Here is a 25,943-nt window from a genome sequence, read left to right as displayed (position 1 = left end):
AACCGCAAGAAAATCGGTTAATTCATTCAAAAGTTATTGCGGTTTGAAAATTCAAGAAATAGTGTTCTATAAAACTTCCATTAGACTTTTGAGCTCGAAGAGCTCAAAAGCACAGAACAGCTATTTATTTGAGCTCGGAGAGCTCAAAATTACACATAAATTATATTTTTGAGCTCGAAGAGCTTAAAAAATAAGCGAATTGTTGAGCACTTAGGTATGGAGGTAGCGGGAAGTTGCAGGGATGGCCTTTAGGGTCAACCGTTTTTCTAATTTTTTTGTTTTAGATAATCCGTTTTTGAGTTAGAGATCGCACCGTGGTGGGGGAAATTTTTTTGGTCCTCCACAAATATGCTAATAACTTTGTAACGAAATGATATTTTTTAATAAAAATTTAGAGGAATAATCTTCAATGTATACTTTATAAAACAAAAAAAAACCCGATCCCCAAATTCCTTTGTTATCCCAGTCAAAAAAATTCCCAAAAATCACCTATTTGTTTCGATCCTCACAGTGGTTATCCCCCTTAAAATGTAAAATTATCAAAGTAACCATATTGGAAATTTGGTTCAGAATTACGATGTGACAATTGTAATTTTTGCTAAAATTTTTTTCCTGCATATGCTTATGAGTATATTAAGGAATAAAACTCGTCAATGATTTCACAGTTAAATTTCGAGTACATACTGCCATCTAAACTTAGATAACAAAACTCTCTTCAATAACTATTCGCACTTATCAGAGCTTGTAAATCGATTACCTCTCATTCTTCATTACCATTACAATTTATAAAAGCAGTTACCATCACCCATTACCTCGTTTTCATTAAACCTTTAAATAATAAATTGTCGATACCTACATGCACATTACACGATCGCACATGAATAAATTGGAATTCTTTCCGGATCAGCTAGGCCATTTAGATACGGTCAGTGGTCAAGGACAAAATTAACCAATGTACTCAAAAATTCAAATACATTAATGATAATACTAATATCATTATCTTCTTATCTCTTAATTAACAAACCGAAAATGACTGTACTTAATTACATCTAACCGAGCGTTTAAATTTCTTATGATAGTAAAACTCCGCGAAGTAATACTAAGAGTTCATACCAGATAAAAAATATGATAATCATAAACAAATGATTAGTCACGGTTACACTATGTAAGTTATTGTTGTTTTTTCTTCGCTGTTGCTTATACGGAAATCATTACCATCATTGTAAACATTACGCGCGACCTCGACATCTTTCATAACTCTATTCTTCGTAGATAACTTCACTTGTAAGATTATTTATCTCTGTGTAAGTACTGTTTAAAAAATCACGTTATAACATAAGCCAGTACAAGTGCAAGAACAAAAACCTGTAAGATAGAATTAATTGTAATTGACAAAAAAATCAAAAAAAAATCGACCTGAATGACGAAAACGTGACATTGATTATTTAATAATCGATTAGCATTAATTATCTATCGACGCAATCGATTGCGAAAAATTGATCTCGAACTTGATGGAATATTTTTTTAATCAAGAACAATTAAGTCGGGCGTACTATTATTTGCAACATTGAAATTTTATTTCAAATAAAAATATTATTTTTTATTGATATACTTTAACTCTGCGACGGTACTCGCGTCATCGAGATAGTTCACTAAGGTCATTCTGTTGTTAACGGTTATCAGGAAAAGATATAAGAGATATTCTACCACGTAATATTGTTACTTTGTTACGTTGGTCATTAATCATTATTATGTATTGATTCATTCAATAATCAAAATAATTTACAAATGATAACATTATCATTAGTTTGAATTTTTTTCTTCTATTTGACGTCATTTATAAAATTTCAGCTAACGTAATAGAGCGCTTATATTATGAGCTAATATATTGAGTTGAATATGAATTAATTTTAAATTCATGAGACAATATTTTAGTAGTTATTCAACAAATATGTAATATTTTTTTTTTGCTTGACCATTTTGTTAATCAATAAATCACTCATTAAGAAAAAGTAAATAAATGATTTAATTTAACAGAGAAATTGCATCATTTTGAAAAATTTTATCATTTTTAATTTTACTCAAATCGAGAATTTTTTTTCTTGGTGCAAAATGATGAAGCTCTTTAAAATAATTTTAATGATTCAAAAATGTTTTTTTTAATCAAGTTCATTTATTTTTATTGTGAATTTTGCAATAATTGTTTTTCATTAAAAAGAATTTTTTTTACGGAAGAAATTAAATTGGAATTTTTAAATTTAATATTTTTATTGTGAATTTTGCAATAATTGTTTTTCATTAAAAAAATTTTTTTACGGAAGAAATTAAATTGGAATTTTTAACTTTTATAAAAGAAAACAATCTTTAGTTTCTCAATAATATAATTTTAAAACAATATAATCTTTCACGAAGAAATAATTTATGTTGCTGAGAGATTGAAATATATCTAAACAATTTAATTATAACTCATAGCTTATAAATATCTTCATAACAAAATTTAACATTTAATTTCTTCTAAAAGATTTTAAACTTTTCTTCCCAATACAAAATTTTTCATTTAAAATTATGAATAATTATTAATATATATTTAATTAATTTTCCAGTATATTCAATCGATTAAATGACAGAAGAGATCATAAATTAATTGAATATACTGCGTAAATTGATACCAAAGACAGCAAATGCCTAAAAATTTTGATAACCAAATGAACTATTGCATGATTATGAAATGTGAAAAAGCCTAGAATTATTTGTAAATTTAATGCATTTATGAAAGTGTTTATACATATTCATATGAAAATTCTGTCTAGCACAAAACAGGAATGACGTGTCAACTCTGAAACAAATCCACGTGTACATTCCCGGGTGACAAGTAGCAAAACCTGTTATTTAATTAATTAAGAATATTATTTATAAGTAGAATAAATAAACTAAATAAAAGTGAAACGACAGATAAAACTACAAGTAGGAGTGCAAATACAAATAATAAACCAAGACCGAGAATGATTGGAAGGCTAGGGATTGGCTGCCGCGAGAAGGCTCGACTCATGCATTTAAAAATAAATTAACATCTATTGCAGTAAACTCTCTTGCACTTAACACTTATTCCTCGCTCTACATACTCGCGTCGTACGTACGCTCATACAGCATAATATAATATAATACATACGGCGTGTAGCATACAACTAAAACTCAAAGAGTAATACTGTAAAGTTAAATTGAAACCGGGCAGTGCACTCGTGTCGTCTCGTGAGTCAAGTCTCCATTAAAACATATTACATCAGAATAGTGAATCTCTTCTCATTTAATTACTGCTACAATATATGTATATATTGCTAATTACTATTACTATCAACATTAACATCATCGTCACGTTATTTTAACAGTAATAGTAATAAAAGATCTTTAAAATTTTAGATATCCGATAATTTATTTATGTTTATTAATTAAAGAAGAAACATTCGAGAAAATTATTTATCAAACATTTTTTATATTTTTTCTTTATTATTTTGATAATTAAAATAGAAAATACTTAACAATTTTTTATTTTGTTTTTAAATTTTATTAAAAATACATCGAAAGTTTTCTTGTGTAGTTTTGTTATGTCTTCTGCGCATGGATATTTGAAAATTATTAAGTGTAAACAAAATTAAGTTTGAAATTTTTTACATCTATTTTTTTTCAGTGTAATTAATTTTTTTTTAATTCAATTACGATTAAAAAAATTTTTTGCTAATGATTTTTATTCAGCTAATAAATCTTTACTATGTTAAAAGATTATTAGAGTTTTTTAATAAATCACTTTGATAATTTTTTTGAAGAGTATAATGTTACAATAATTTCAAAGTAAAATTGAAAAAAAATAGTTTTTTTTTTAATTTAAATATTACAATTATTTATTTTTAAAATTTCAATTAATCAAGTTAGTTTTTGCAATTAATGAGAGTTATAAATTAATATTAAAGAAAAATTGTGGTAGTGAAATTAATAGTCAATTTTTTGGATTTTTATATCTAAATTATTATGAAAAAATTTTTATAAAAAAATTTTACATCTAGAAATTAAAAAAGAAATTACGAGTGAAAAGTTTTTGAACTTTATTTTTATAATTAATTTGTAATAAAAATAAAAATAATTAAGTTCACCGACATCTAAAAATTTTTAGAATTTTTTTTTATTGAAAAAATAATTAAAAAAAACTTTTAATTTGTAAAAAACTTGAAAAACTATCAGTGCAATTTTTAAAAAATATTTTTTCTGCCCTCCAGGCGGAAAGTGGCAACTTTCGGCCCGCTGCGCTAAACGAAATTGCCGCTTTCCGCCTCTGTCGGACAGAAAAATAGTATACAAACCTATGGCAGGAAAATAATAAATATCTCAGATCACATATATGTCGACCTCGGCTTCGCCTCGGGCAACATATATGTGTTCTGAGACATTTCTCATTTTCTTGCCACAGGTGTGTAATATACTATTTAGCTCCAATTTAGTAAATTAAAAAAAATCAAAAACGTCAGCTGATTGAAAAATTTTATAATCAAATTATTATTATTATTAATATTTATTTAGTTTTCAAAATGCATATAATAAAATTATAAATGTATCTATAATTATAGTGTTATAACACTAAAAAATTAGCTTGACAAAAAAATATTTAAACCGGCATTAAAACAATCCATCTTCTTAAATAATTTACAAGTTAAATACAATCATACATATGCATTTCACTACTAGTATCATTATTATATTTATAATGACATACACTAAATACATAACATCTATTACATATATATACTCACACATATCTAGTAACATTTAATTTGATATTCGAAGGTTATCGTATATATATATATATATATATATATATATATATATATATATATATATATATATATATATATATATATATATATATATATATAGCGCATGAACACGTGTAATGCGACTGTTATTATTATTTAAAAAAATCTTAAAAATTATAAAACCGAATCTCAAAAAATTTTCCTAATTAAAAACTCTTCATTATTAAATATTAAAAATAATATAAAGTGATTAAAATAATAAGTAGAACAGTTAATAAAAATATAAGTGACTAGTGAGCATACGACGTAGCTCCTAACCTAAAAGTTGTTAAAAAATAATTACGGCTAGTAACGACGTAAGTTTGTGCCTTGAGTTATTTAAATATATTTGGCAGTGATCGACTACTTAATTTATACACACGTATTTTGTTTATCAATGATAATAATTTGAAAGGAATATCCATATCTATAAATGCGCCTGCCGAGAATGAGTAAAACATAAACAAAGTTTATTGCAAAATTTATGATTGTTTGTGTACACATGTGCGAGATAAACAATGATAGTGATTAAAATAATTATTTTGTTTATTCTCAATATTAATAATTGTCATTTTTATTTTAATTAACCAGTTTTATTAAATACTAGTGTTACATTAAATATTTGAGGTTTTGTTGTTGGAATACTCGTTGACCTTGCTGTAATTTTACTCACTATGTCGGTCTGGTATGAGTTTTTGTGCTTGTTTAAATTTATTTATTTAATTTTATTTATTATCTGCTGATATTTCTGGTGTTTAAATTTAGGATTAAAGATTAAAAAATGAATTATTGTAATTAACATAAAAATGACATTTATTATGATCATCTTGTCAAACTGATTGTTAGTGTAAAAATTATTGATAAATATGCTGAAATTTATAAACATTTTATAATTTCTATAACTTTAAAAATTTTTAGAACAAAAAAAAATTACACAGAAAAATTGTAAAAAACTATGACTAATTTTTTAAAAATAATATATGACATTAAAATTAACAGTCATTTAATCATTTTTTAATTTTTTTTAACAAATAAATTATTTAAAAAAAATTTTATTTCTTATTTTTCTAAATTTCTACTTCAATTTTTTTTGCCATAATTTAATTGTTAAAAAAATGTTTAAAATTATCAAATATCTGCTAAATTAATTTTTATAAATAATATTCAAGTATTAATTTTTTTATTACACACATTTTAAAAGTTATTAATTTCAGTGTTATTTTTATTAATATTACTGATAAATTTTTTGGTTTATTTTTTATAGTGATAAAGATTATTGGATAACTGAGTAAGAAATGTTAATAACATTATCTTTGAGGTGAAATGTCTCGAAGTCTGCCAGACAGAGTAGCAGGGCTCTATTATGCCCATGGTCTTTTTTGCTCATCACATCCTGTTGCAATACTGTCATTGGCAATATCTATTATATTAATATGTTGGTAAGTTATTGATTAATTATCAATAAATTTTCTTAATAATAAAATAAGTATGAATCTTATCAAAGTACTGCCATAACTTTGATAGGTTTCTTTCATCATTCATTACATATTGATGATAAAATATTTTTTCAGTTACCCGCTGATAAACTTGCCAATGCCTGGCAACACACCCAAAGTAGTTATCAATACGACAGTGACAAATGGATCAAATAGATCCGAAAGTTCATTACTCTACGTACAACAAGTGTCGCTGAGAGTTGGAGTGGTACCATGGGCTGAAGACCTTGCTCTGTCTGATGCTTTCAGGGCGCCGCTTTATGAAGTCTTCAATTTGCTGGAAATAATACAAAATTACCAGGATCCAGAGACGTAAATGATCATTTATTTATGATTATGATACTTAAGGGGGAAGTCCATGTAAAAGCCTCAAAATCTTTCATTTTTTTTAAATATTTTTAAAGGTGATAAAATGATTTTATTGTTTTTAAACTTTAACACAACTTTATTGAACCTTTCTAGAGTACAAAAGTAATTTATTTTTCTCCCAAAATGGCGACTCGGAATAACTTTTTGTTTGATGCATCCGATGCGAGGTCTCAAATTGCTCTATTTATCATTCATTAAGGGGGAACACCACTGTGACGATCGAAAAAAAGAGGTGATTTTCGGGAATTTTTTTGACGAAAAATAAAGGAACTTAAGAATCGGGTTTTTTTTTATTTTATTAAGGGTACATTAAAGATTATTATCCTAAATTTTTATTAAAAAATATCTAATTATTACAAAGTTATTAACAGTCTCGTCGAGCACTGAAGAAAATTTCCCCCCTCCACGGTCGATTCGATGACTCTAAAACAGATCATCTGAAAATAAAAACCCAAATTGCTTTTTAATCAGTAAGGATGTAGTTATCGTCGCATGTACGGAACTTTAAAAATTTTTATTTTAAAGATTTTTTTAGCCGGGTTAAAACAAAAAAAACAGTAAGAATAGGAAGAAAATTTGCAATCAATCGCCATTTTTTTAAAAATAAAAATTTTTAAAATTCCGTACGTGCGACGATAACTATATCCTTACTGATTAAAAAGCAATTTGGGTTTTTATTTTCAGATGATACGTTTTTGAGTTATCGAACCGACCATGGAGGGGGAAATTTTTTCTAGTGCTCCACGAGATTGTTAATAACTTTGTAATAATTAAATATTTTTTAATAAAAATTTAGGGTAATAATCTTTAATGTATCCTTAATAAAATAAGAAAATCCGATCCCCAAATTCTTTTATTTTCCCTGTCAAAAAAATTCCCGAAAATCACCTCTTTTTTTCGATTGTCACAGTGGTGTTCCCCCTTAACCATTGATTTGAAACAAAAAAATTAAAGTATTTTTTATTTAGAACATATTAACGGAAAGGATAAACCTTTAAAATTAAAAAAAACAAAGTACAAAATCTTTACTAATAAATGGAGAGCCGATTTTTTTGTCCGGTTATACTGCGAAAACTACTGAACCGATCGGAATAATACTTATACTATAAGATGCAGCGTGTTTCGGAGAAGGTTTTAGTATATGATATGTTGGTGATTACTTATCCGAAGTCTATATTTTTTTGACTTAGAAATAATCAATTTTAATTGTAACTAAATTTATTCTATTCAATTTTCATTTGTTTAAAATAAATTTTTTAATTCTATTGGTTATGTTTATATACTAGGCAGATTTCTTCACTTATGAGACCTGCAATATCTTTGACTGAAACTTTCAATGCTCATTACAAATTTTTTTTTTTTCAAATCAATTATTATTCATTTTTGCAAGAAAGACACGGGAATGTTATAATGATTGCACATTGAAAGTTACAATGAATATTAGCTAGAATAACTACATGGATAAAACTTGCATGCCAATTCGATAAAATTGAGAATCTGTGCAAGTCAAAACAATACTCTAATTAAATTTCAAGTCTAGATCTAAAAATGCAATTCTATAAAGTGCCCAGTGGAGCGGGCGAGTAATAGCTAATTCAATATAAAATAATCCTTTGAAAAAAAGTCAGAATTTGGGCCTATTTTTTTTGACATTTTTGACCTCAAAAAAGTGTTTTATTATCAACGCAAAATATCTGAATTTTTAGATTTATCCTTCTGGTAGTAATATAGAGAAAGACCTCACCAAATTTCAAACAATCGATCAATAATTTTTTGAGTTATAACACGAGCAGTTTTTAAAAATTTAATTTCAAGATAATCGCGCTTAAAGTTATAGTACGAACTACAATACGCACTCCGGCCACTCCATTATAATAGCTATAATTTCATCAATATTCAAGATTTTATTTTTTCCTCTCATCAGTACATGCTCAACATACTATATTGAAAAAAAAAAAATTGATTTTTTGAAAATTTTACATGGACTTCCCCCCTTAATTAAATCACCAGACCCCTGATTCTATTTAAAAAATTTTTTGTAGACTAAAAACTCTCGGTAATGTGTGTCTTCACATAGAGGCTGTCAAAAAAAGAAACTATAAAAAATCTGAAATATTACCCGAGTACAATTGTCTTGTATTATCACCGGCAAATTTATGGCAACAGAGCATTGAAATGTTCAACCGCGACACTGATATTTTGGGTACAATATTTTCTTACCAGGTAAGAATTGAAATATGTTTTTATAAATTTGATGATAAAATTTATACAGTAATGAATTTTTCCAGAGCTAAATTAATTGAGGGTTTTTTCTGCCAACAGAATCTTCAGAAGGGCAAAATAAGTCTTGCAGAAATGGTTTTTGGTATGAATTTAAAAGAAACTGGAGTAAGACGTTATCCAGTGCGTGTAAGACAAAGAATACTGCAATTTGCAGTCACTATTTTTCTTAAAGAATATAATCCAAGGTAATTAATTTAATTTGTCACTAAAATTTTTGTGAATAGTATTTATCAACAATAATGTATTTAATTATTTAGGTTCATTGAAGGTTTAAAAAATCGTCTAACAACATACTACAACCTCCACCAATCAAAAGAAAAACTCGGTAACACAAGCTTGCCTCCTGATGAGACACTTCACATATTCTATCCCGGGGAATTTAATTACAGCGACTTTTTTCCCTTGATGATGACATTCTTCGCTTTATTTTTCTATGTGTACTTCTCAGTCCGTAAAATGGAATTAATAAAGTCGAAAGTCGGGGTGGCATTCAGCGCGACATTCACGGTAATATCATCGCTGTCAATGACCGTGGGAATATGTTTTTTTTTCGGACTGACCCTCAGTCTCAGCGGCAAGGAAGTATTTCCCTACCTGGTGATAATAGTGGGACTAGAAAATGTCCTTATATTAACAAAGAGCGTGGTCAGCACGCCAGCTCACTTGGACGTAAAGATCCGAGTAGCCCAAGGACTGTCCAAGGAAGGTTGGTCGATAACCAAGAATCTGTTGACCGAGGTAACGATTTTAACCATCGGTCTCTTTACATTCGTGCCAGCGATCCAGGAATTTTGCATATTTGCTATCGTCGGTTTGTTAAACGATTTTTTCCTGCAAATGGTATTTTTCTCAACTATCCTGGCCGTCGACATCCGACGAACCGAGTTTTCCAGCGACAACACAAAGTTTCACTTCACAAACTTCCCATCTATGCGCAAGCAGCAATTTTCCTCGACGATTATAAACCACAGCAATAAAAAGCCGAATATAATTCGCTCAAAGTCTCACCCACGGCTAAACGGCATGACCTCATCCGGACCAACGAACGTAATAGCGCCGACGTCGCAAAATACTTACACGCTGGTGAAAATACCGAAGCGACTGAGATTAGTGCATTTTTGGGCACGTACCAGGATTTTCCAACGCGCGTTTATGGTCTGGATGGTTGTGTGGATTAGTATGATAATTTACAACTCAGGGATAATAGAACACTTGATACACCTCAGCGATACACTGAAATCTGACTCGGAGATGTACGGGTACACGGTTGATAGGCAGCGTACTTTTAAAAATTACGTTGAGCTCAAAACCACAAAACCTGTTATCGCGACAACTATCTTGCCTAGTGTGTTTAATAATAGTAACAATATTAATTTTTTAAATAATAGTAACAGTGATGATAATAATAATTTTAGTCAAAGTGTTGGTACCAACAACAATAATCGAGGACATGATACAAATAATATAACAGAAGAATTAAATAAGTTAAAACTTGTTGATTTTCCGCCGTGGAACCGGCTGTCACTTTATCACTGGTCGTCTATTATTGCTATGTATAATATTTCAATTGCTGGAGAACACATCACTGTCCTACCGACTATTAAAATAGCTCATGCTGTTAATCCACAAGTTGCTAGGCAGATAAGCAATCCTGATGATATTCAGCAATTTCAATGGCAAAGTTTGGCTACTGCGGCTTTGGATCCTCTTGATTTTTCTGGTTTGTGCTTTATTTACTTATTAATTATGAAAAATTTTCAGGTTGTTAAGATCAAATTCTGTGTTGTTAGTTGATTTTTATTTTTTCATCAAGCAACGTTTTGTTATTAATATTTTCATCAGGCCCAAGGAATTTTTATAACACACATACAAAAATTAACTAATACAGAAGTTGATCCTTACAAACTTCCTTGACGCTCTAATTAGCAAATTGTCTAACTTAATTTCAGAAAATCTTTTATTTATGCGAAGAAATAGTAAATTTTAAATTTATTTTTTATTTAAAATTTATTCAATGTCTTATATTTTTGTTTAAGTTATCCAGATAATTTGTATTTGGACTATTACTATCTGAAAATGTCAAAAAATATGATGTTAAACTATTTTTTAATTAGAACGTCATTGTAATTATTTATTATGGATCTTAATTTGGATAACTTTAGTAATTAATTTTAATAAATTTACTAACCTTACTAGTTAGTACACAGAGAGAAAAGATATCTTTTGAAAAATATGAGCAATGTTGTAATAAGAAGTTCATTTATTGAAAATTTTATTACTTAGCTGAAAAAATCAAAAATTTTTTCACAATAACTTTCTTGTTGAAAAAAAATTTTTTTTTTGATTTAGGAAAAAAATAATTTTTGATGAAAATTCGCAAGTTGTCTATATAAAATTGTTTGTAGTAGATTTCATAGAAATCTAACTATTGCATTGGTCCTCATGATGGAACTTTAAAAAAATTTTGATATATTTCGACTCTGTTCATCAAACTGATTCAGAAAATATATATATGGTTTAAAAGTTTATATATGTATGTATTTATATATATGAATACTTGTCAGGACGATAGTGTAATAATAGTGTCTACTATTAGCAACGGATCTCCAGCAAACTCAACATACTTATTCTACAAATAGATACCGAAGTTAAGTTTGAAGATGAGCTTAATCGGTCAAGTAATTTAGAAATACCAGGATTTCAAAATTTTCAAAATCATAAAAATTCATATTTCTTCACCTTCTTACTCGAATAACTTTTGAATGGAATAACTTATTGAATCTCTGTAAATACCATCTGAAAGCTCTTTAAATAAGCTTTGAGTATCATATCATATGTGTAATTTCGAAATTATGTTCTATTCCGCTATGCCGATTATAAAATTTGCTGTTGCACAGGTTTTTTTTTTTTTTTTTGTATGCAATCCTAGTAGTTTTTTTTTCTATTCATTATGAAATCTACTTCCATTTCGGCTGCCGAATGCTCTTTTTTTCCAAAAAAAAAAAAAACATTTTTTCAAGAAGAAAGTTACTGCGAGAAAAATTTTTATTTCTTCAGCTAAGAAATAAAATTGTTGAAAATTTACAACAAATTAATTTTTTGTCACAAGAATGCCCATTTTTATCAAAAGAAATTTTTTTCTCTTAGTGTATTCAAATATAGATTATTTTTTTGTTAGCCAAGAATGATTGAGACAATACTGTCTTTATTTTAACTGATCAATGTGCGCATAAATCTAATTAATTGTAAAAAAAGTTTTCAATTTTTAAAACTAATTAATCATTACAGATATCGAAGTACCAACAAGAGAAAGCCGGGGCTTCAACACAGATGCGCCCTTCGTCCCATCTAGTCCAATGGAAATATTTCTAGCAACCCTTCTTTGCCTTGTGAGCGTAATCGTGGTTGTCTATACAATGGTCGTGTTATACAGATGCATTTGCACGCGAAATTACGCAGAATGGCGAGCAAGTTGGCACCAGCAAGAAAAGTCTCAAGATTCTTCAACACAACTGGTATTAGAAGCGCTACCTCTGATACTCGACGGTCACACTCAGGAGATCGAATGCCTGGCGACTGACGGAAACACTATTGCCAGCACCTGTCTCGCAGGTCACATCAAGGTCTGGGACGCGACTACCGGCGACATGCTTTCTCATATAGACCGAAAGAAATTTTTCAGCACTCCGCATCGTGATGCGATAAACGCGACTCCAGACCCCGACGAGCTGATGTCTGACTACGAGAGTGGATCTCCGCCTTCGCGAGGTGAATTCGACTCCCAGCACTCTTTCGGACTCTATTCCGCGGCCACGGGTCCGCAGAAGTCTCCTGGATCCAACAACTACCAGCGCATAGAGAAGATCAAGAAGCGGCACTCCACCCATTCCCTGGACTACGAGTACCACCAGATAAACGAGTTCCCGCAAAACGAGAAACGTAAATCTCTTGGTCGATTGTCCAACCGAGGGTTTGAACTTCCTGACTTCCGTCCGCTTATCAACACCAAATTCAATAATTCACCAGTGCCTATTTCAGCGAAGAAGAATTATGAAAATGGGTTTGATTACGGCGATAATTATAAAAAATTGTTCACTGAACACATCAAGACACTTGACGATATTGATAAATGCGGAAGTAGTGAATATTTAACTGGTAGCACCGGTACGCTTAATAACAACGACTTGTTGACAGACAGTGCTACGTCGTTGAACACCAACAAAACTACTCAGTCCTACAATATCGCGCCTATTTGGTGTGTAGACTACCAGGACAATATCATCGTCGTCGGGTGTGCCAATGGAGCGCTGGAGTTCTGGGAAGGCACTACCGGGCTGTTGAAGTGCTTCTTCGACGACGGGTCTGGTCTAGGTACGTTAAAAAAAATTTTTTTTAGGAACAATATCGACGGTCTAATTAGCAATTTGTTTAACTTCTTATTTTTTAGAGGGTGATTTTTTAACATTTTGATGTAGCAATAATCCAATTATAAATTATTTGAATAATTCAAACCTAAATACTATATCTCTATTAGATAATAATGATATTAAATGGTTTTTTAAAGTGATAATAAATTTTGAACTAATTTTTTTTTTTCGTACAAATAGAAGATTCTCTAAAATGGAGTTAGACAATTTGCTAATTAGAACGTCGATATGAGACAAGTTGTGGTAACAAATTTCTATGTTATCATATAATAGGGATAACAAATCATATGTTGTGATAATAAAACATAGGTTTTACTTAATAACTTATTTATATTTTGTATTAAAAAAATTGTTTTGTTACTGTAGCAGAACCATTTAGTTAGTTCAAGAAGTTTAGCTGAATGAACACATTAGTTTATTAAAGCAATGATATTGTTTCAAAGGAATAAAAAATATTTTTTTTTGGTTTAAAAAAATATATTTTGTTTTTGTAATATTAACCAGTTAGTTGGTCTAACAAATTTTGTTGTTGAGGTAGTTCATTTATTTTGTTCAACTGAATATTAATAATGATAACAAGTTGATTTTGTTAAAGCACACAAAATAAATCCTGTTATTTTAACAAAAGTAGCTAAGTAATTGTAACTAGCAACCTTGTAGTCACTATGTGAAGAGTAAATAAATAAAATTTTGCTTTATTAAATAATTACTTTTGTTAAATTGCACTGTACTTTTTTAATTATTAACGTTTTTAAAGATATAAGCTCATCCCGACGTTACACTCATCAAGAACTTTCATTTGAGTACCCACATGCATTTTTGATATATTTTTCATATATTCATATATATAAATATATAAAATATACGAAAAAATGATGTGAGTACTCAAATAAAAGGTCTTGATGAGTGTAACATCAAGATGAGCTTATATCTTTAAAAATGTCGATAGTTCACAACATACAAGGTAATTTCTTAATTATGTATCTAGAGATAGAGAATTTTCGAATGCAGCTTAAATACTTATTATAATAAATTGACTATTGGTTAGAATGATATGAAACCATGAAAAGACATAACTTCAAGTCAAGACTTTTCCAACGATACCAAATTTAACCATAAAAACCCATTTTATCATATAAATACACTAGCCACAAAATTTTGCTTATTCTCTTAGTAATATAGATGAAAAAATTTTGTAACAACCAACAGATATTTCTATTTTAACAAAATAATTTTGTTGAGACAAAATTGATTTAGCCGTATTATAAACTGATTTGTAATTGCAACTTGGCTCACTTTGTTAAAAAAATTAATTAATTTTTTACCATCAGTAAACTTATTTTTTTACAAAAAAAATATTTTTTTATAATCTTATCTTTTGTTATTTTTATAGGATCATTTTCATGAGTGTAATTTTAAAATTTTAATTTTTGAACTATTTTTTTTTAGCTTTAATCAATTTAATTTTTTTTAATGATAAAAATTTTCACTATTCATAAAATTTAATTATTTTTTTTAATTTTTCTAAAAAAAAAAAATTATATAAATTAATTATTAATTTATTTTGTCTAGGTATATCTGCAGTAAAATTAGTTTACAATAGAGTAGTAGCCGCGAAATTAAACGGCTCCGTGGATTTCCTGGAGCTGGAACAGCACAGTGAGGGCCATCACGTGGGCTGGGGTTTCACTTCAGGTCGCAGGACACATGTGAGGACAGGAAGCGCTGGTTCGCCGATGGACCTCAACCTGCAACCTCCTGCCAAAGAAGAGTTTAGGTGCATTAAAAAAGGGTCACACAGAGCGCACCAACAGGCCATCACTGTTTTGGACAGCGAAGGCGGTCGCGTGGTCACGGGTAGTCAAGACCACACGCTGAAGGTATTCAGACTAGAGGACCTCGTTCCTATGTACACGCTCCATGGACACTGTGGTCCCATTTCTTGTCTATTTATCGACAGAATCAGTCCTATGACCTCAGGCAGTGGCTCACAGGACGGACTTCTTTGTGTCTGGGACTTACTTAATGGTAATTAGCAATTATAATTTGAATTTTATTTGTATTAGTGTCTTCTTTTGCTTACTATGATTATGATAATTTATTTTGTTTTCATTACGCAGGTACTTGTGTGTACAGCATACAGGCACACGATGGTGCAATAGCTGCAATAACTTGTTCAGCGTCTTATGTAATAAGCATTGGCACTGACGAGAGACTTTGTGTTTGGGAGCGTTTTCAAGGCCATCTTTTGCATACCCTACCTGCTCATAGGGCGGCTTATAGTCTTCAATTAGTTATGCTAACGCATCAATTACTCATTACAAGCAATCAGGTACTATAAGTTATTATTTATTATGTTATTAATATTTGTGGTAATATTTTAGTTCCATGGTTTATAATACCTTAACCCATAAAAATGACCTTTAAAATTTTTTTTTAACAATTAGATTTTTTTTCTTGAAGTGCATAAATAATAGAATAATTTCAAAGACAAAAAATTTTTTTTTAATATTAACACTGTGAAAAAAAAAGCTAAAAATTTGAGATTATACACGGAAAGAACAAGATGACACTGGATATCATCCTAGATTATACTCAGTGATATCTGTGGTGAAAAAAAATTTCGGATACTAGCTAAAAAATTCCAGATTATACTGCGTGATATCTGGATTATACTCATTGTAATCTGGATAATACTCATTGTAATCTGGATAATACTCATTGTAATCTGGATAATACTCATTGTAATCTGGATAATACTCATTGTAATCTGGATTATACTAGCTACTATCTGAAATTTTTTTTTACTCAGTATAATCTGGGATGATATCTAGTGTCATCGTGTTCTTTCCGTGTAAGATTTTTTTTTCTAAATTTTTAAAATTTTTAAATAAAAAATACAGAAAAAAATATTAGACAATAATATTTTGTTGTTAATTTTTTAAGTTTACCGTAAAATAAAATGAAAAAAAAAAAAAAAAAAAAAAAAAAATTTTATTAAAATAAAATAACATGACTGTAAAACTAAACTATTACCATTATTGAAAATCATTTTTAAGCTAACAGACTTTTCATAATATTTTAATTTTTTTCTTATCGATTTTAAGAAAAAAAATTTTTTTTTCTATAATTTTTAATTTATTTCACTAAAAAGATCAACAAATTTAAACAAAAATATAGATAATTACTTCGGTATTATCTTCAACTTCTTAAAACGAAAAATGAAAACATTAATAACAAAAAAAAGTTTGTTTTCAAAAAATAAATAATAAATTAAATGATTTCAGGGCTCTCTAGTTGTCTGGGATGTAAGGACTGGTGAACCAATGAGAGAAGTAAGATTGGGCCACAAGGATAGTTGTGTGTATGTTAAACAAATGCTGGCGTTGCGAGACAGCATTGTTTGTGACTTTGGCCGGCAATTATGTATTGTCAGATTCCCTTTGGTGTCTGATAAACTAGACTGAGATCAAATTTGTCAGTGTAAATAGCTAGTAATTTAATTTTAATTATAGTTATTATAATTATTATGTTTAACTATCAACTATAATTTCACTGTCATCCTTATATTTTTTTATTCAGCCTCGGCATCGATTGTTTCTCAGATCATTATATTTTAATTAAGCAATTAGATTTTTTTAAGTTACATCGTCGTTTCTGTGTATCGTATGCGCACGATTTAATTACAATTGTCCAATGGCTGTGTAGCATTAAAACATTTTTATTTAGAGATACAAGTCGTTAAATAACATTTATTGAATGTCTAACAATGCAATTTTAATTAAACAAATCACTACATTTTTTTTTTCACCAAGTAGTTTATCCTGTAAATAAGAAGAAATTTTTAACAAAGAAATGTGAGGCTAAATCTTTTAAAATTATAATATTAAGTAAATTTGTTAAATTTTTAAAAATATTTAGTCAAAGTACGAAGTCCGTACATTTGTTTTAAAAAATCATATTTTTGTTATAAATTATATTTTTACTCACGAAATTAATCTTTATTTATAAAAAAAAAAAAAAAAAAAACAATATTTTTGTTATCATAATTAATATTATTATTGTTATTATTAGTGCTTTTGGTTTGCATGAATGACTAATTAGTTAAAAGTATGCGCATCACGTAGATTGATGCAATTATCCGTGCCTTCATTACATCCGTCATTATAGTAATAATAATCATAACATTAAATTTATAAATATTTGATAAATAGACAAAAAATAACTGTACAGAACAAATAGAAGTAAATTTATAATTCAAGACTTGTAATTAATATTTTGTTATTGTCCAAATAAATAAATTATATGATACTAATACTAATATAAATAAATTTATAGACGTTGCAATCATATGTGTTAAATATTAATAATACTGTGATTGAGTTATTTTTTTTATAAATACACAGCTTTAATAATTACTCAGTTGTTTATTTTTTTATTTATTCACCAAATTATTTTTAAATTACTCAAAATTTTTAGGGTAATTAATTAGTGCTCAAGAGACTAAATATCGATGATAAAATATTAAATAAAAACATGCACGGGACAAATTTGATAAGCATTGTAATTTATTAATGATATAAAAATATTTTATCTAATTTAAATATTAATTCATTTTAATCATATTTCAGATAATTGTATTTATCGTGTAGATAAAATGATTAATTTTTCTATAAATTATATTTTTCTATGCAAATATAAAATAATTAATTAATTAATTAAAATAAATTTCATAAATTCAATTAATAAAGTATAGAAATATTTATTATTGAAATAAATAAATTAATTAATTTATTGAAGAGTTGTTTAATATTCATCAATCTGAAGATTTGTTATTTGAGCAATAAATTATTATTGTAAGATATACATGTCTGACTTATCGTTGATTACTCGATTTAAAATGACAATTTTTATAAATTATTGTTGTCAATCATGATCATGATAAAAAAATGATTCGATGAGACATCCAAATAAATTTAGTAGTTATATCAAAAGAAAAATAATTATCTTTCTAATTTGTATGCACCGACAAATATTGCAGCTTAATTGAATAGACTTTTTGTTTATTCAAGACTGAGTTCAAGACTGTTTACTTCCATAACTCGGTAATCGCAAGCCTAACAATCATATTAAGGTTACATAATTAGGCAAATATTAGCTAAAATTTTTATGATTTATCTACTTCAAATGCTGTAAAAAACGAGAAATAATATAATTTAAGGCTTTGCAATGATTATAGAGCTAGACATTAGATATGAATATTAATAAAAGATAAAATTTTGGTCAGTCTCTTCTTGAGTGTTCCAATAAAAATTCCACCATTTATTAAATTTGTAACTTGTTTTAATATTCGTATTGATCATATATTGTATTATCGTTAAATTTTATATATATATTTGATGGCAGATGTCTGATGGGTAATTTTTTTACAGTAAAAAAAGTTTTATTAAAAAAATCAACTCTGTCTTATTATATTTAGCTTCTGAAAATATTAAATTACAAAATTTTATTTCAATAACACGTGACTAAGCAGACAAATAGTCAATTTTTATTAAATTTAAATTTCTCATTAAATTTTTTTCTATTATTTTGGCAATTTAAGAATTATGTTATAGACTATAAAAAATTTATAGTAGAAGTGAAAAATTTTAAGCCATCTATTTTGAACAAAAAAAATTAGGATGACGGTAGACCCTAAAAGCCATCCCTGGAACTTCCCGCTCATTTTGTACTTAAGCGCTCAAAATTACACATTACGTTTCTGAGCTCCTCGAGCTCAAAAATATGATTTTTGTGTCAATTTGAGCTCTTTGAGCTCAAAACTTTAATAGCAGTTTAATGAAACACAATTTTTCGAAATTTCAAACAGCAATAACTTTTGAATGAATGAACTAATTTTCACGCGGTTGGCGGCATTCAACGCAGTTTTTGAAGCTCCGTGAAAAATTTTTAAGTTTGGATCGATAGAGCCTAGAATTTCGGAGTAATTCCGAATAAACACTTTTTTCAGTTTTTTTTCGACAACGATAACTCACGAACGAGTTAACCGATTTTGACCGGGTTTGCGTTGATCGACGTGGTTTTTTGATCTTAAGAGCTGATTAGATTTTGGAATTGATCGGTAAAGCCATTTAAAAGTAATTCCGAAAAAACCACATTTCAAAATTTTTTAACTTCCCGCTAAAAATCTCAGATTTTCAAAAATCGGGAAGTTATTGTTTTTACCCCGTTTGGCAAAAATCGAGTTTTCATCAGATCTCGACGTTTGAAGGTCACAGGAAGCTTCCCTGACTACCCCCGCGATGTTGTCACTATGTCTGTATGTATGTATGTGTGTGTGTGTGTGTGTGTGTGTGTGTGTGTGTGTGTGTGTGTGTGTGTGACTATGTGACTCGCTTATAACTTTTGAACGGTTGAACCGATTTCATCGCGGTTGGTGCCATTCGAAAGGGCTACGCTGAACTTAGATTTCCTGAGAATTTGAACCGATTCGGACCGATAGATTTTAAGAAATCTTGAAAAATCTTAAAAAAAATAAGAAAAAAATCATTTTTGAAAGTAGTTTTTTTGGAATATCTTTTAAACGGCTCTATCGATCAACTTCAAAAACTAATCCGCCCTTAAGCTTGAAAAACCACGCCGATCGGCGTCAACCCGATCAAAATCGGTTGATTCGTTCGAGAGATAGCGTGAACGAAAGAAAACCGAAAAAAACCGAAAAAAGTGTTTTTTTCACATAACTTCGTCATTTCTTCTCGGATCACTTTTGATGACATAGCATAATTTATAGAGCTTAAAAACCGCGTCGATTGCCGCCAAAAACGTAGAAATCGGTTAATTAGTTCAAAAGATATCGTCAATAAAAGATTTGAAAACAAGTGTTTTTAAAATCACTGCGACATTTTTAACTTCCCACTAACAAAATCGAAGATTTTCAAAAATTAGGAAGTTATTGTTTTCACCCTGTTTTGAAAAATCGAGTTTTCATCAGATCTCGACGTTTTAAGGTCATAGGAAGCTTCCCTGACTACCCTCGCGATGTTGTCACTGTGTCTATATGTATATATATATATATATATATATATATATATATATATATATATATATATATATATATGTGTGTGTGTGATGTGTGTGTGTGTGTGTGTGTGTGTATGTGTGTGTGTGTGTGTGTGTGTGTGTGTGTGTGTGTGTGTGTGTGTGTGTGTGTGTGTGTGTGTGTGTGTGTGTGTGTGTGTGTGTGTGTGTGTGTGTGTGTGTGTGTGTGTGTGTGTGTGTGTGTGTGTGTGTGTGTGTGTGTAGTCGTTAAAAGAATTTCAATAGAAAATAGCAATATATGTATATTATCCGATCAAAAATTAATTTAGAAAAAATGAAAATAAAAAGAGCTAAATAAAATTTACAAATTAAAAAATCTATGTAATTAAGTATTGATTAATTATAAGAACATAAAATCAAAATATTACACATACATATAGAGCAAATATACTCTCAATAGTTGGATCTTTTTTCAACACTACCTTTTTGATAAATATTCTTCCACCAAAATTTAAATCTATGTATTAATTAAAAATTCAATAATTTATTTTTAACTTCCCGCTAAAAATCTCAGATTTTCAAAAATCGGGAAGTTATTGTTTTCACCCCGTTTTGCAAAAATCGAGTTTTCATCAGATCTCGACGTTTGAAGGTCACAGGAAGCTTCCCTGACTATCCCTGCGAGGTTGTCACTATGTCTGTATGTATGTATGTGTGTGTGTGTGTGTGTGTGTGTGTGTGTGTGTGTGTGTGTGTGTGTGTGTAAGTATGTGAATCACTTATAACTTTTGAACGGTTGAACCGATTTTATCGCGGTTGGTTCCATTCGAAAGGGCTTCGCCAAACTTAGATTTATTGAGAATTTAAACCGATTCGGACCGATAGATTTTGAGAAATTTTGAAAAATCTCAAAAAAAATTAGAAAAAAATCATTTTTGAAAGTGGTTTTTTTGGAATATCTTTTAAACGGCTCGATCGATCAATTTCAAAAACTAATCAGCTCTTAACGTCAAAAAACCACGCCGATCGGCGCTAATCCGGTCAAAATCGGTTGATTCGTTCGAGAGATAGCGTGAACGAAATAAAACCGAAAAAACTGTTTTTTTCACATAACTTCGTCATTTCTTCTCGGATCGTTTTTGATGATAGAGAATAATTTCAGAGGTTAAAAAACCGCGTCGATTGCCGCCGAAAACGTGGAAATAGGTTGATTAGTTCGAGAGATATCCTCGACGAAATATTTGGAAATAAGGATTTTTTCAACATAACTTCGACATTTTTTGGAATAACTTTCAAACAGCTCTACCGATCGATTCCAAAAACTAATCAGCTCTTAACATCATAAAACCACGTCGATTGCCACCAAGCTGGTCAAAATCGGTTGATTCGTTCGAGAGATATCGTGAACGAAAGAAAACCGAAAAAAGTGTTTTTTCAGAGTTACTCCGAAATTTCTAGTTTGACCAATTGAAACTTAGAAATTATTCATAAGGCTTAAAAAACTACGTAGAATGCCGCCAACCGCGTAAAAATCGGTTCATTCATTCAAAAGTTATTGCGGTATGAACATTCAAAAAATAGTGTTCCATGAAACTTCTATCAGACTTTTGAGCTCAAAGAGCTCAAAAGCATAGAAAAGGTATCTTTTTGAGCTCGGAGAGCTTAAAACAACACACAGATTGTACTTTTGAGCTCGAAGAGCTCAAAAAAGCGGCCAGGTATTAACGGAATTAGCGGGAAGTTGCAGGGATGGCCTTTAGAGTCAACCGTTTTCCTAATTTTTTTTTTGTAGTTTTTTTAAGATTTCACAAAATTTACTGGTTTGAATCGGTCCAAATGGTGTTTAAAATCTAAATCGAAAGTTATGAGAGGTTTACATACGGCCACACACACACACACACACACATACACACACACACACACACACACACACACACACCCACCCATACATGTACCAGAATACCTTCTTAAGATCGTAACAAGCTACTTTGAAAATAGGGTCTTGAAATATGACACGAAGAACGGTCCGAAGGAGTATGATATTACTGGAGGTGTACCACAAGGTTCAGTCCTAGGCCCGCTCCTGTGAAATATTATGTATGACGGTCTATCAAGACTAACTCTGTCAAGAAACGTCAAACTCGTAGCATATGCAGATGACGTAGCCGTAGTGATTGTTGCCAAACACCTTGACGAGATAAACCATATGTTCGATCTCACTTTTGAGCGCGTTAACCGGTGGATGAACGCAGTGAACCTGCAACTGGCGCAACACAAGACTGAGGCAGTGCTTATTACCAGCAGAAAAGTGGTAGAGACCATTAAGCTAAAAATCGGCGAACAAGAAATCACATCACAACCTTATCTCCGATATTAGGGAGTGATGCTTGATGCCCGACTCAACTTCAAGCAGCAAGTAGAGCATGTCAGTGCCAAAGCGTCAGTAGTGCGGGCCAGTCTCGCACGACTGATGCCGAACGTCGGAGGCCCAAAGCAGAGCAGGAGGCTATTACTGTCATCAGTAGTCACATCGGTGCTCACTTACGGAATATCCATTTGGGCCGACGCATTAAAAACGCAAGAATCATTGAGAAAGGTTGGACCAGTATATCGACTGAGTGCCCTACGAGTAGCTAGCGCTTTTCGCACAATATCAGAGGAAGCAGTGTGTGTTATTTCCGGTACTCTGCCTCTCAGAGTCCTAGCTGAGGAAAGACGGAACCACAGCATCGCAAGATGGCAACAAGAGTGGAATGCTTCAGATAAGGGTCGGTGGACGTACCGTCTCATACCTCGGGTTGATGTGTGGTTCAACCGGAGTCACGGTGAGATCAACTATTATTTAACGCAGATGTTATCAGGACACGGATGTTACCGGAAGTATCTCCACCGCTTTAAGCACGATGATACCCCAGAGTGCCCGTCCTGTCCAGGGGTCAATGAAGATGCGGAGCATGTCTTCTTTGTGTGTCCACGTTTCAACCAACAGCACAATGAGTTAGAGAAGATTCTGAAGAAGAGAACCCAACCAAAGTCAATAGTAGAGGCAATGTTGTCGTCAGAAGCTGCCTGGAACGCCACAAGCATTTTTGCCACAAAAGTGCTTACCGAGTTGCGATCCATTGAGAGGAAAAGAGCGAAAGACCGAATCTAGAAAGAAGAAATAACATCTTAGCCACCAGAAGGAAGAGCGGCAGCTTATTCCTCCCCCTGCGAAGAAATGCCTTACGGCGGTACCATGGGGGATCAGAGGATAGAAGAGAAAGGGGTTTAGGGTTTAGTGGGTAGGGGCGTCAGCGTCGAGTTTTAGTATGACGCTGCGTCGAGTCGTCACATATCCAGGCCAACAGCTATGCCTAGAATCCGTAAAAAGGATTCCCCACCCCCAAAAAAAAAAAAAAAAAAAAAAAACACACCCATACATACATACATACACACCCATACATACATACAGACATACGGACATCATCGCGAAAACATTCAGGGAAGCTTCCTACGACCTCAAAACGTCAAGATCTGATGAGAACTCGATTTTCGAAAAACGTCGTAAAACCAATAATTTCCCGATTTTTGAAAATTTTCAATTTTCTTAGCGGGAAGTTAAAAATTAGAAAAACGGTAGATCCTGAAGGCCATCCGTGCAACTTCCCGCTAATTCCATACCTAGGTGCATAAAACTGCACTGAGCTCTCCTAGCTCAAAAATACAATTTATGTGTTATTTTAAGCTTTTCGAGCTTAAAAAGATAGCTTTTCTATGCTTTTGAGCTCTTAGAGCTCAAAAGTTTGATAGACGTTTCATAGAACAATATTTTTTTAATTTTCAAACCGCACTAACTTTTGAATGAATCAACCGATTTTCACGTAGTTGGCAGCATTTGACGCAATTTTTTTAGTTTCATGAAGAATCTTCAAGTTTGAATTGATAAAACCAGGAAATTTCAAGTAATTCCAAAAAAACACTTTTTTCGGTTTTCTTTCGTTCATGATATCTCTTGAACGAATTGACCAATTTTGACCGGCTTGACGGCGATCAACGTAATTTTTTCATGCTAATAGCTGATTAGTTTTTGAAATTGATCAGGGCATCCGTTTAAAAATTATTCCAAAAAATGTCGGAGTTATGTTAAAAAAACACTTGTTTTCAAATATTTTATCGAAGATATCTCTCGAACCAATCAACCGATTTCTACGTTCTTGGCGGCGATCGACGCGGTTTTTTAAGTTCTAAAAATTATTGTATCATCAAAAACGATCCGAGAAGAAATGACGAAGTTATGTCAAAAAAACACTTTTTTTGGTTTTCTTTCGTTCACGATATCTCTCGAACGAAGAATATATGGCGAGGCTTTCGCCTACCTCCGAAGAGGCCGTTTCCTGGGCTCAAAAGAGCTATACACGCACGTATATTTGTCCTACCCTCACCATAACGAGGACACAGCCAAGATCGCGGACAAGGAAAAACCGCTGCTCTCTTGTGTTTATACACATTCATTGTACAGCTGCCAGAGTTGCGTACAATTGTAAGTGTGTGCAACTCTCATCGACTCTTTTGGCAACTCATTCCCTGTGGGCACATCGAGATGTACCCACAGAATATGAGCAGTATCCAGCGGGGACCACGGGGAGGCGGAGTCGATAGAAGACCATGTTGTTTGTGTAATATGTTGTGTGTAAAATATGATTCTACGTGTAAGTGTTTGCATGTGTAGGGTGCCCGGGCACTTGTGTTTTTGTGGTCATTTTCCCTAACTTATTCTACGGCAGTCATCCAAAGCTTTATACTGTCCTCACAATTGCATGGAGCATATCGCTTGTGCCTAGGTGCTCCGACTCTACTTAGGTGAATGCCTGTTGAGTCTCGTCCCTAGTCGCGTTTTCGTTAGCTAGTTGGGTTTGAAGTTTGCAGCACATTACTACTTTACTGAAACCTTTTAAAAGCTTGAAGTTACTTTGGGATGTGGCAATCGCACGCGTAACGCTCGCCCACTCTGCGTTCCCACTCCATATGTCCTTGAGCACCTCGCGTTGAGGCTCGTACTCATGGCATTCGAGCATTAAGTGCTCCACGTTGTCGATCCTTTCTCCTAACCCATTCTCCCTTCACTCGTCGCAGAATTTACTATCCGTATGTTCGTACTTGAATTGGTATTCTCTAAAGCAACCGTGGTCGGTTAGGATTTGGGTTAGCCAGAAGTTAGGGCTGATCCATTTGTTTGTTAGACGCTCTGCTACGTCTGGGAAGAAGACTTTAGTTTCACGGCCGTTCTCTGATGTATCCCATTGTTCTTGCCACCGACGTATGGTTTCAGTTCTAAGGGTTCTAAGGGTTATTCCAAAAAAACCACTTTCAAAAAAATTTTTTTTCTCATTTTTTTTGAGATTTTTTTTTTTTTTAAATTTCTCAAAATCTATCGGTTCAAATTCACAGGAAATCTAAGTTTGAGGGAACTCTTTAGAACGCCGTTTAGTAGATTCCGATCGGTTTAG

General features: G+C 31.0%; 1 protein-coding gene across 6 annotated transcripts; it reads left to right on the top strand.

The window, feature by feature from the left end:
• The first annotated feature begins 2,967 nt into the window (after positions 1-2,967).
• Positions 2,968-17,153, top strand: LOC123260586 (sterol regulatory element-binding protein cleavage-activating protein). Of its 6 annotated transcripts, none has more exons than XM_044721763.1 (11): positions 2,969-3,325; positions 5,050-5,158; positions 6,106-6,280; positions 6,413-6,649; positions 8,749-8,929; positions 9,029-9,174; positions 9,247-10,709; positions 12,278-13,360; positions 14,989-15,444; positions 15,537-15,748; positions 16,704-17,153. In XM_044721763.1, the coding sequence occupies exons 3-11, from the start codon at positions 6,165-6,167 to the stop codon at positions 16,881-16,883; spliced, it is 4,074 nt and encodes a 1,357-aa protein (XP_044577698.1). In that variant the 5' UTR covers positions 2,969-3,325; positions 5,050-5,158; positions 6,106-6,164; the 3' UTR covers positions 16,884-17,153. The 6 variants fall into 6 exon arrangements, with proteins under 6 accessions (XP_044577700.1, XP_044577699.1, XP_044577698.1 ...); XM_044721760.1 differs by having other exon boundaries at positions 2,969-3,391; XM_044721765.1 differs by lacking the exon at positions 5,050-5,158 and having other exon boundaries at positions 2,968-3,249.
• The last annotated feature ends 8,790 nt before the right edge of the window (positions 17,154-25,943 follow it).

Source organism: Cotesia glomerata, linkage group LG3 (assembly GCF_020080835.1).
Source record: "Cotesia glomerata isolate CgM1 linkage group LG3, MPM_Cglom_v2.3, whole genome shotgun sequence".
Classification (NCBI taxonomy): Eukaryota; Metazoa; Arthropoda; class Insecta; order Hymenoptera; family Braconidae; genus Cotesia; species Cotesia glomerata.
The sequence above is the reverse complement of the archived record's forward strand: the minus strand, read 5'-3'. Positions and strand labels throughout refer to the sequence as shown.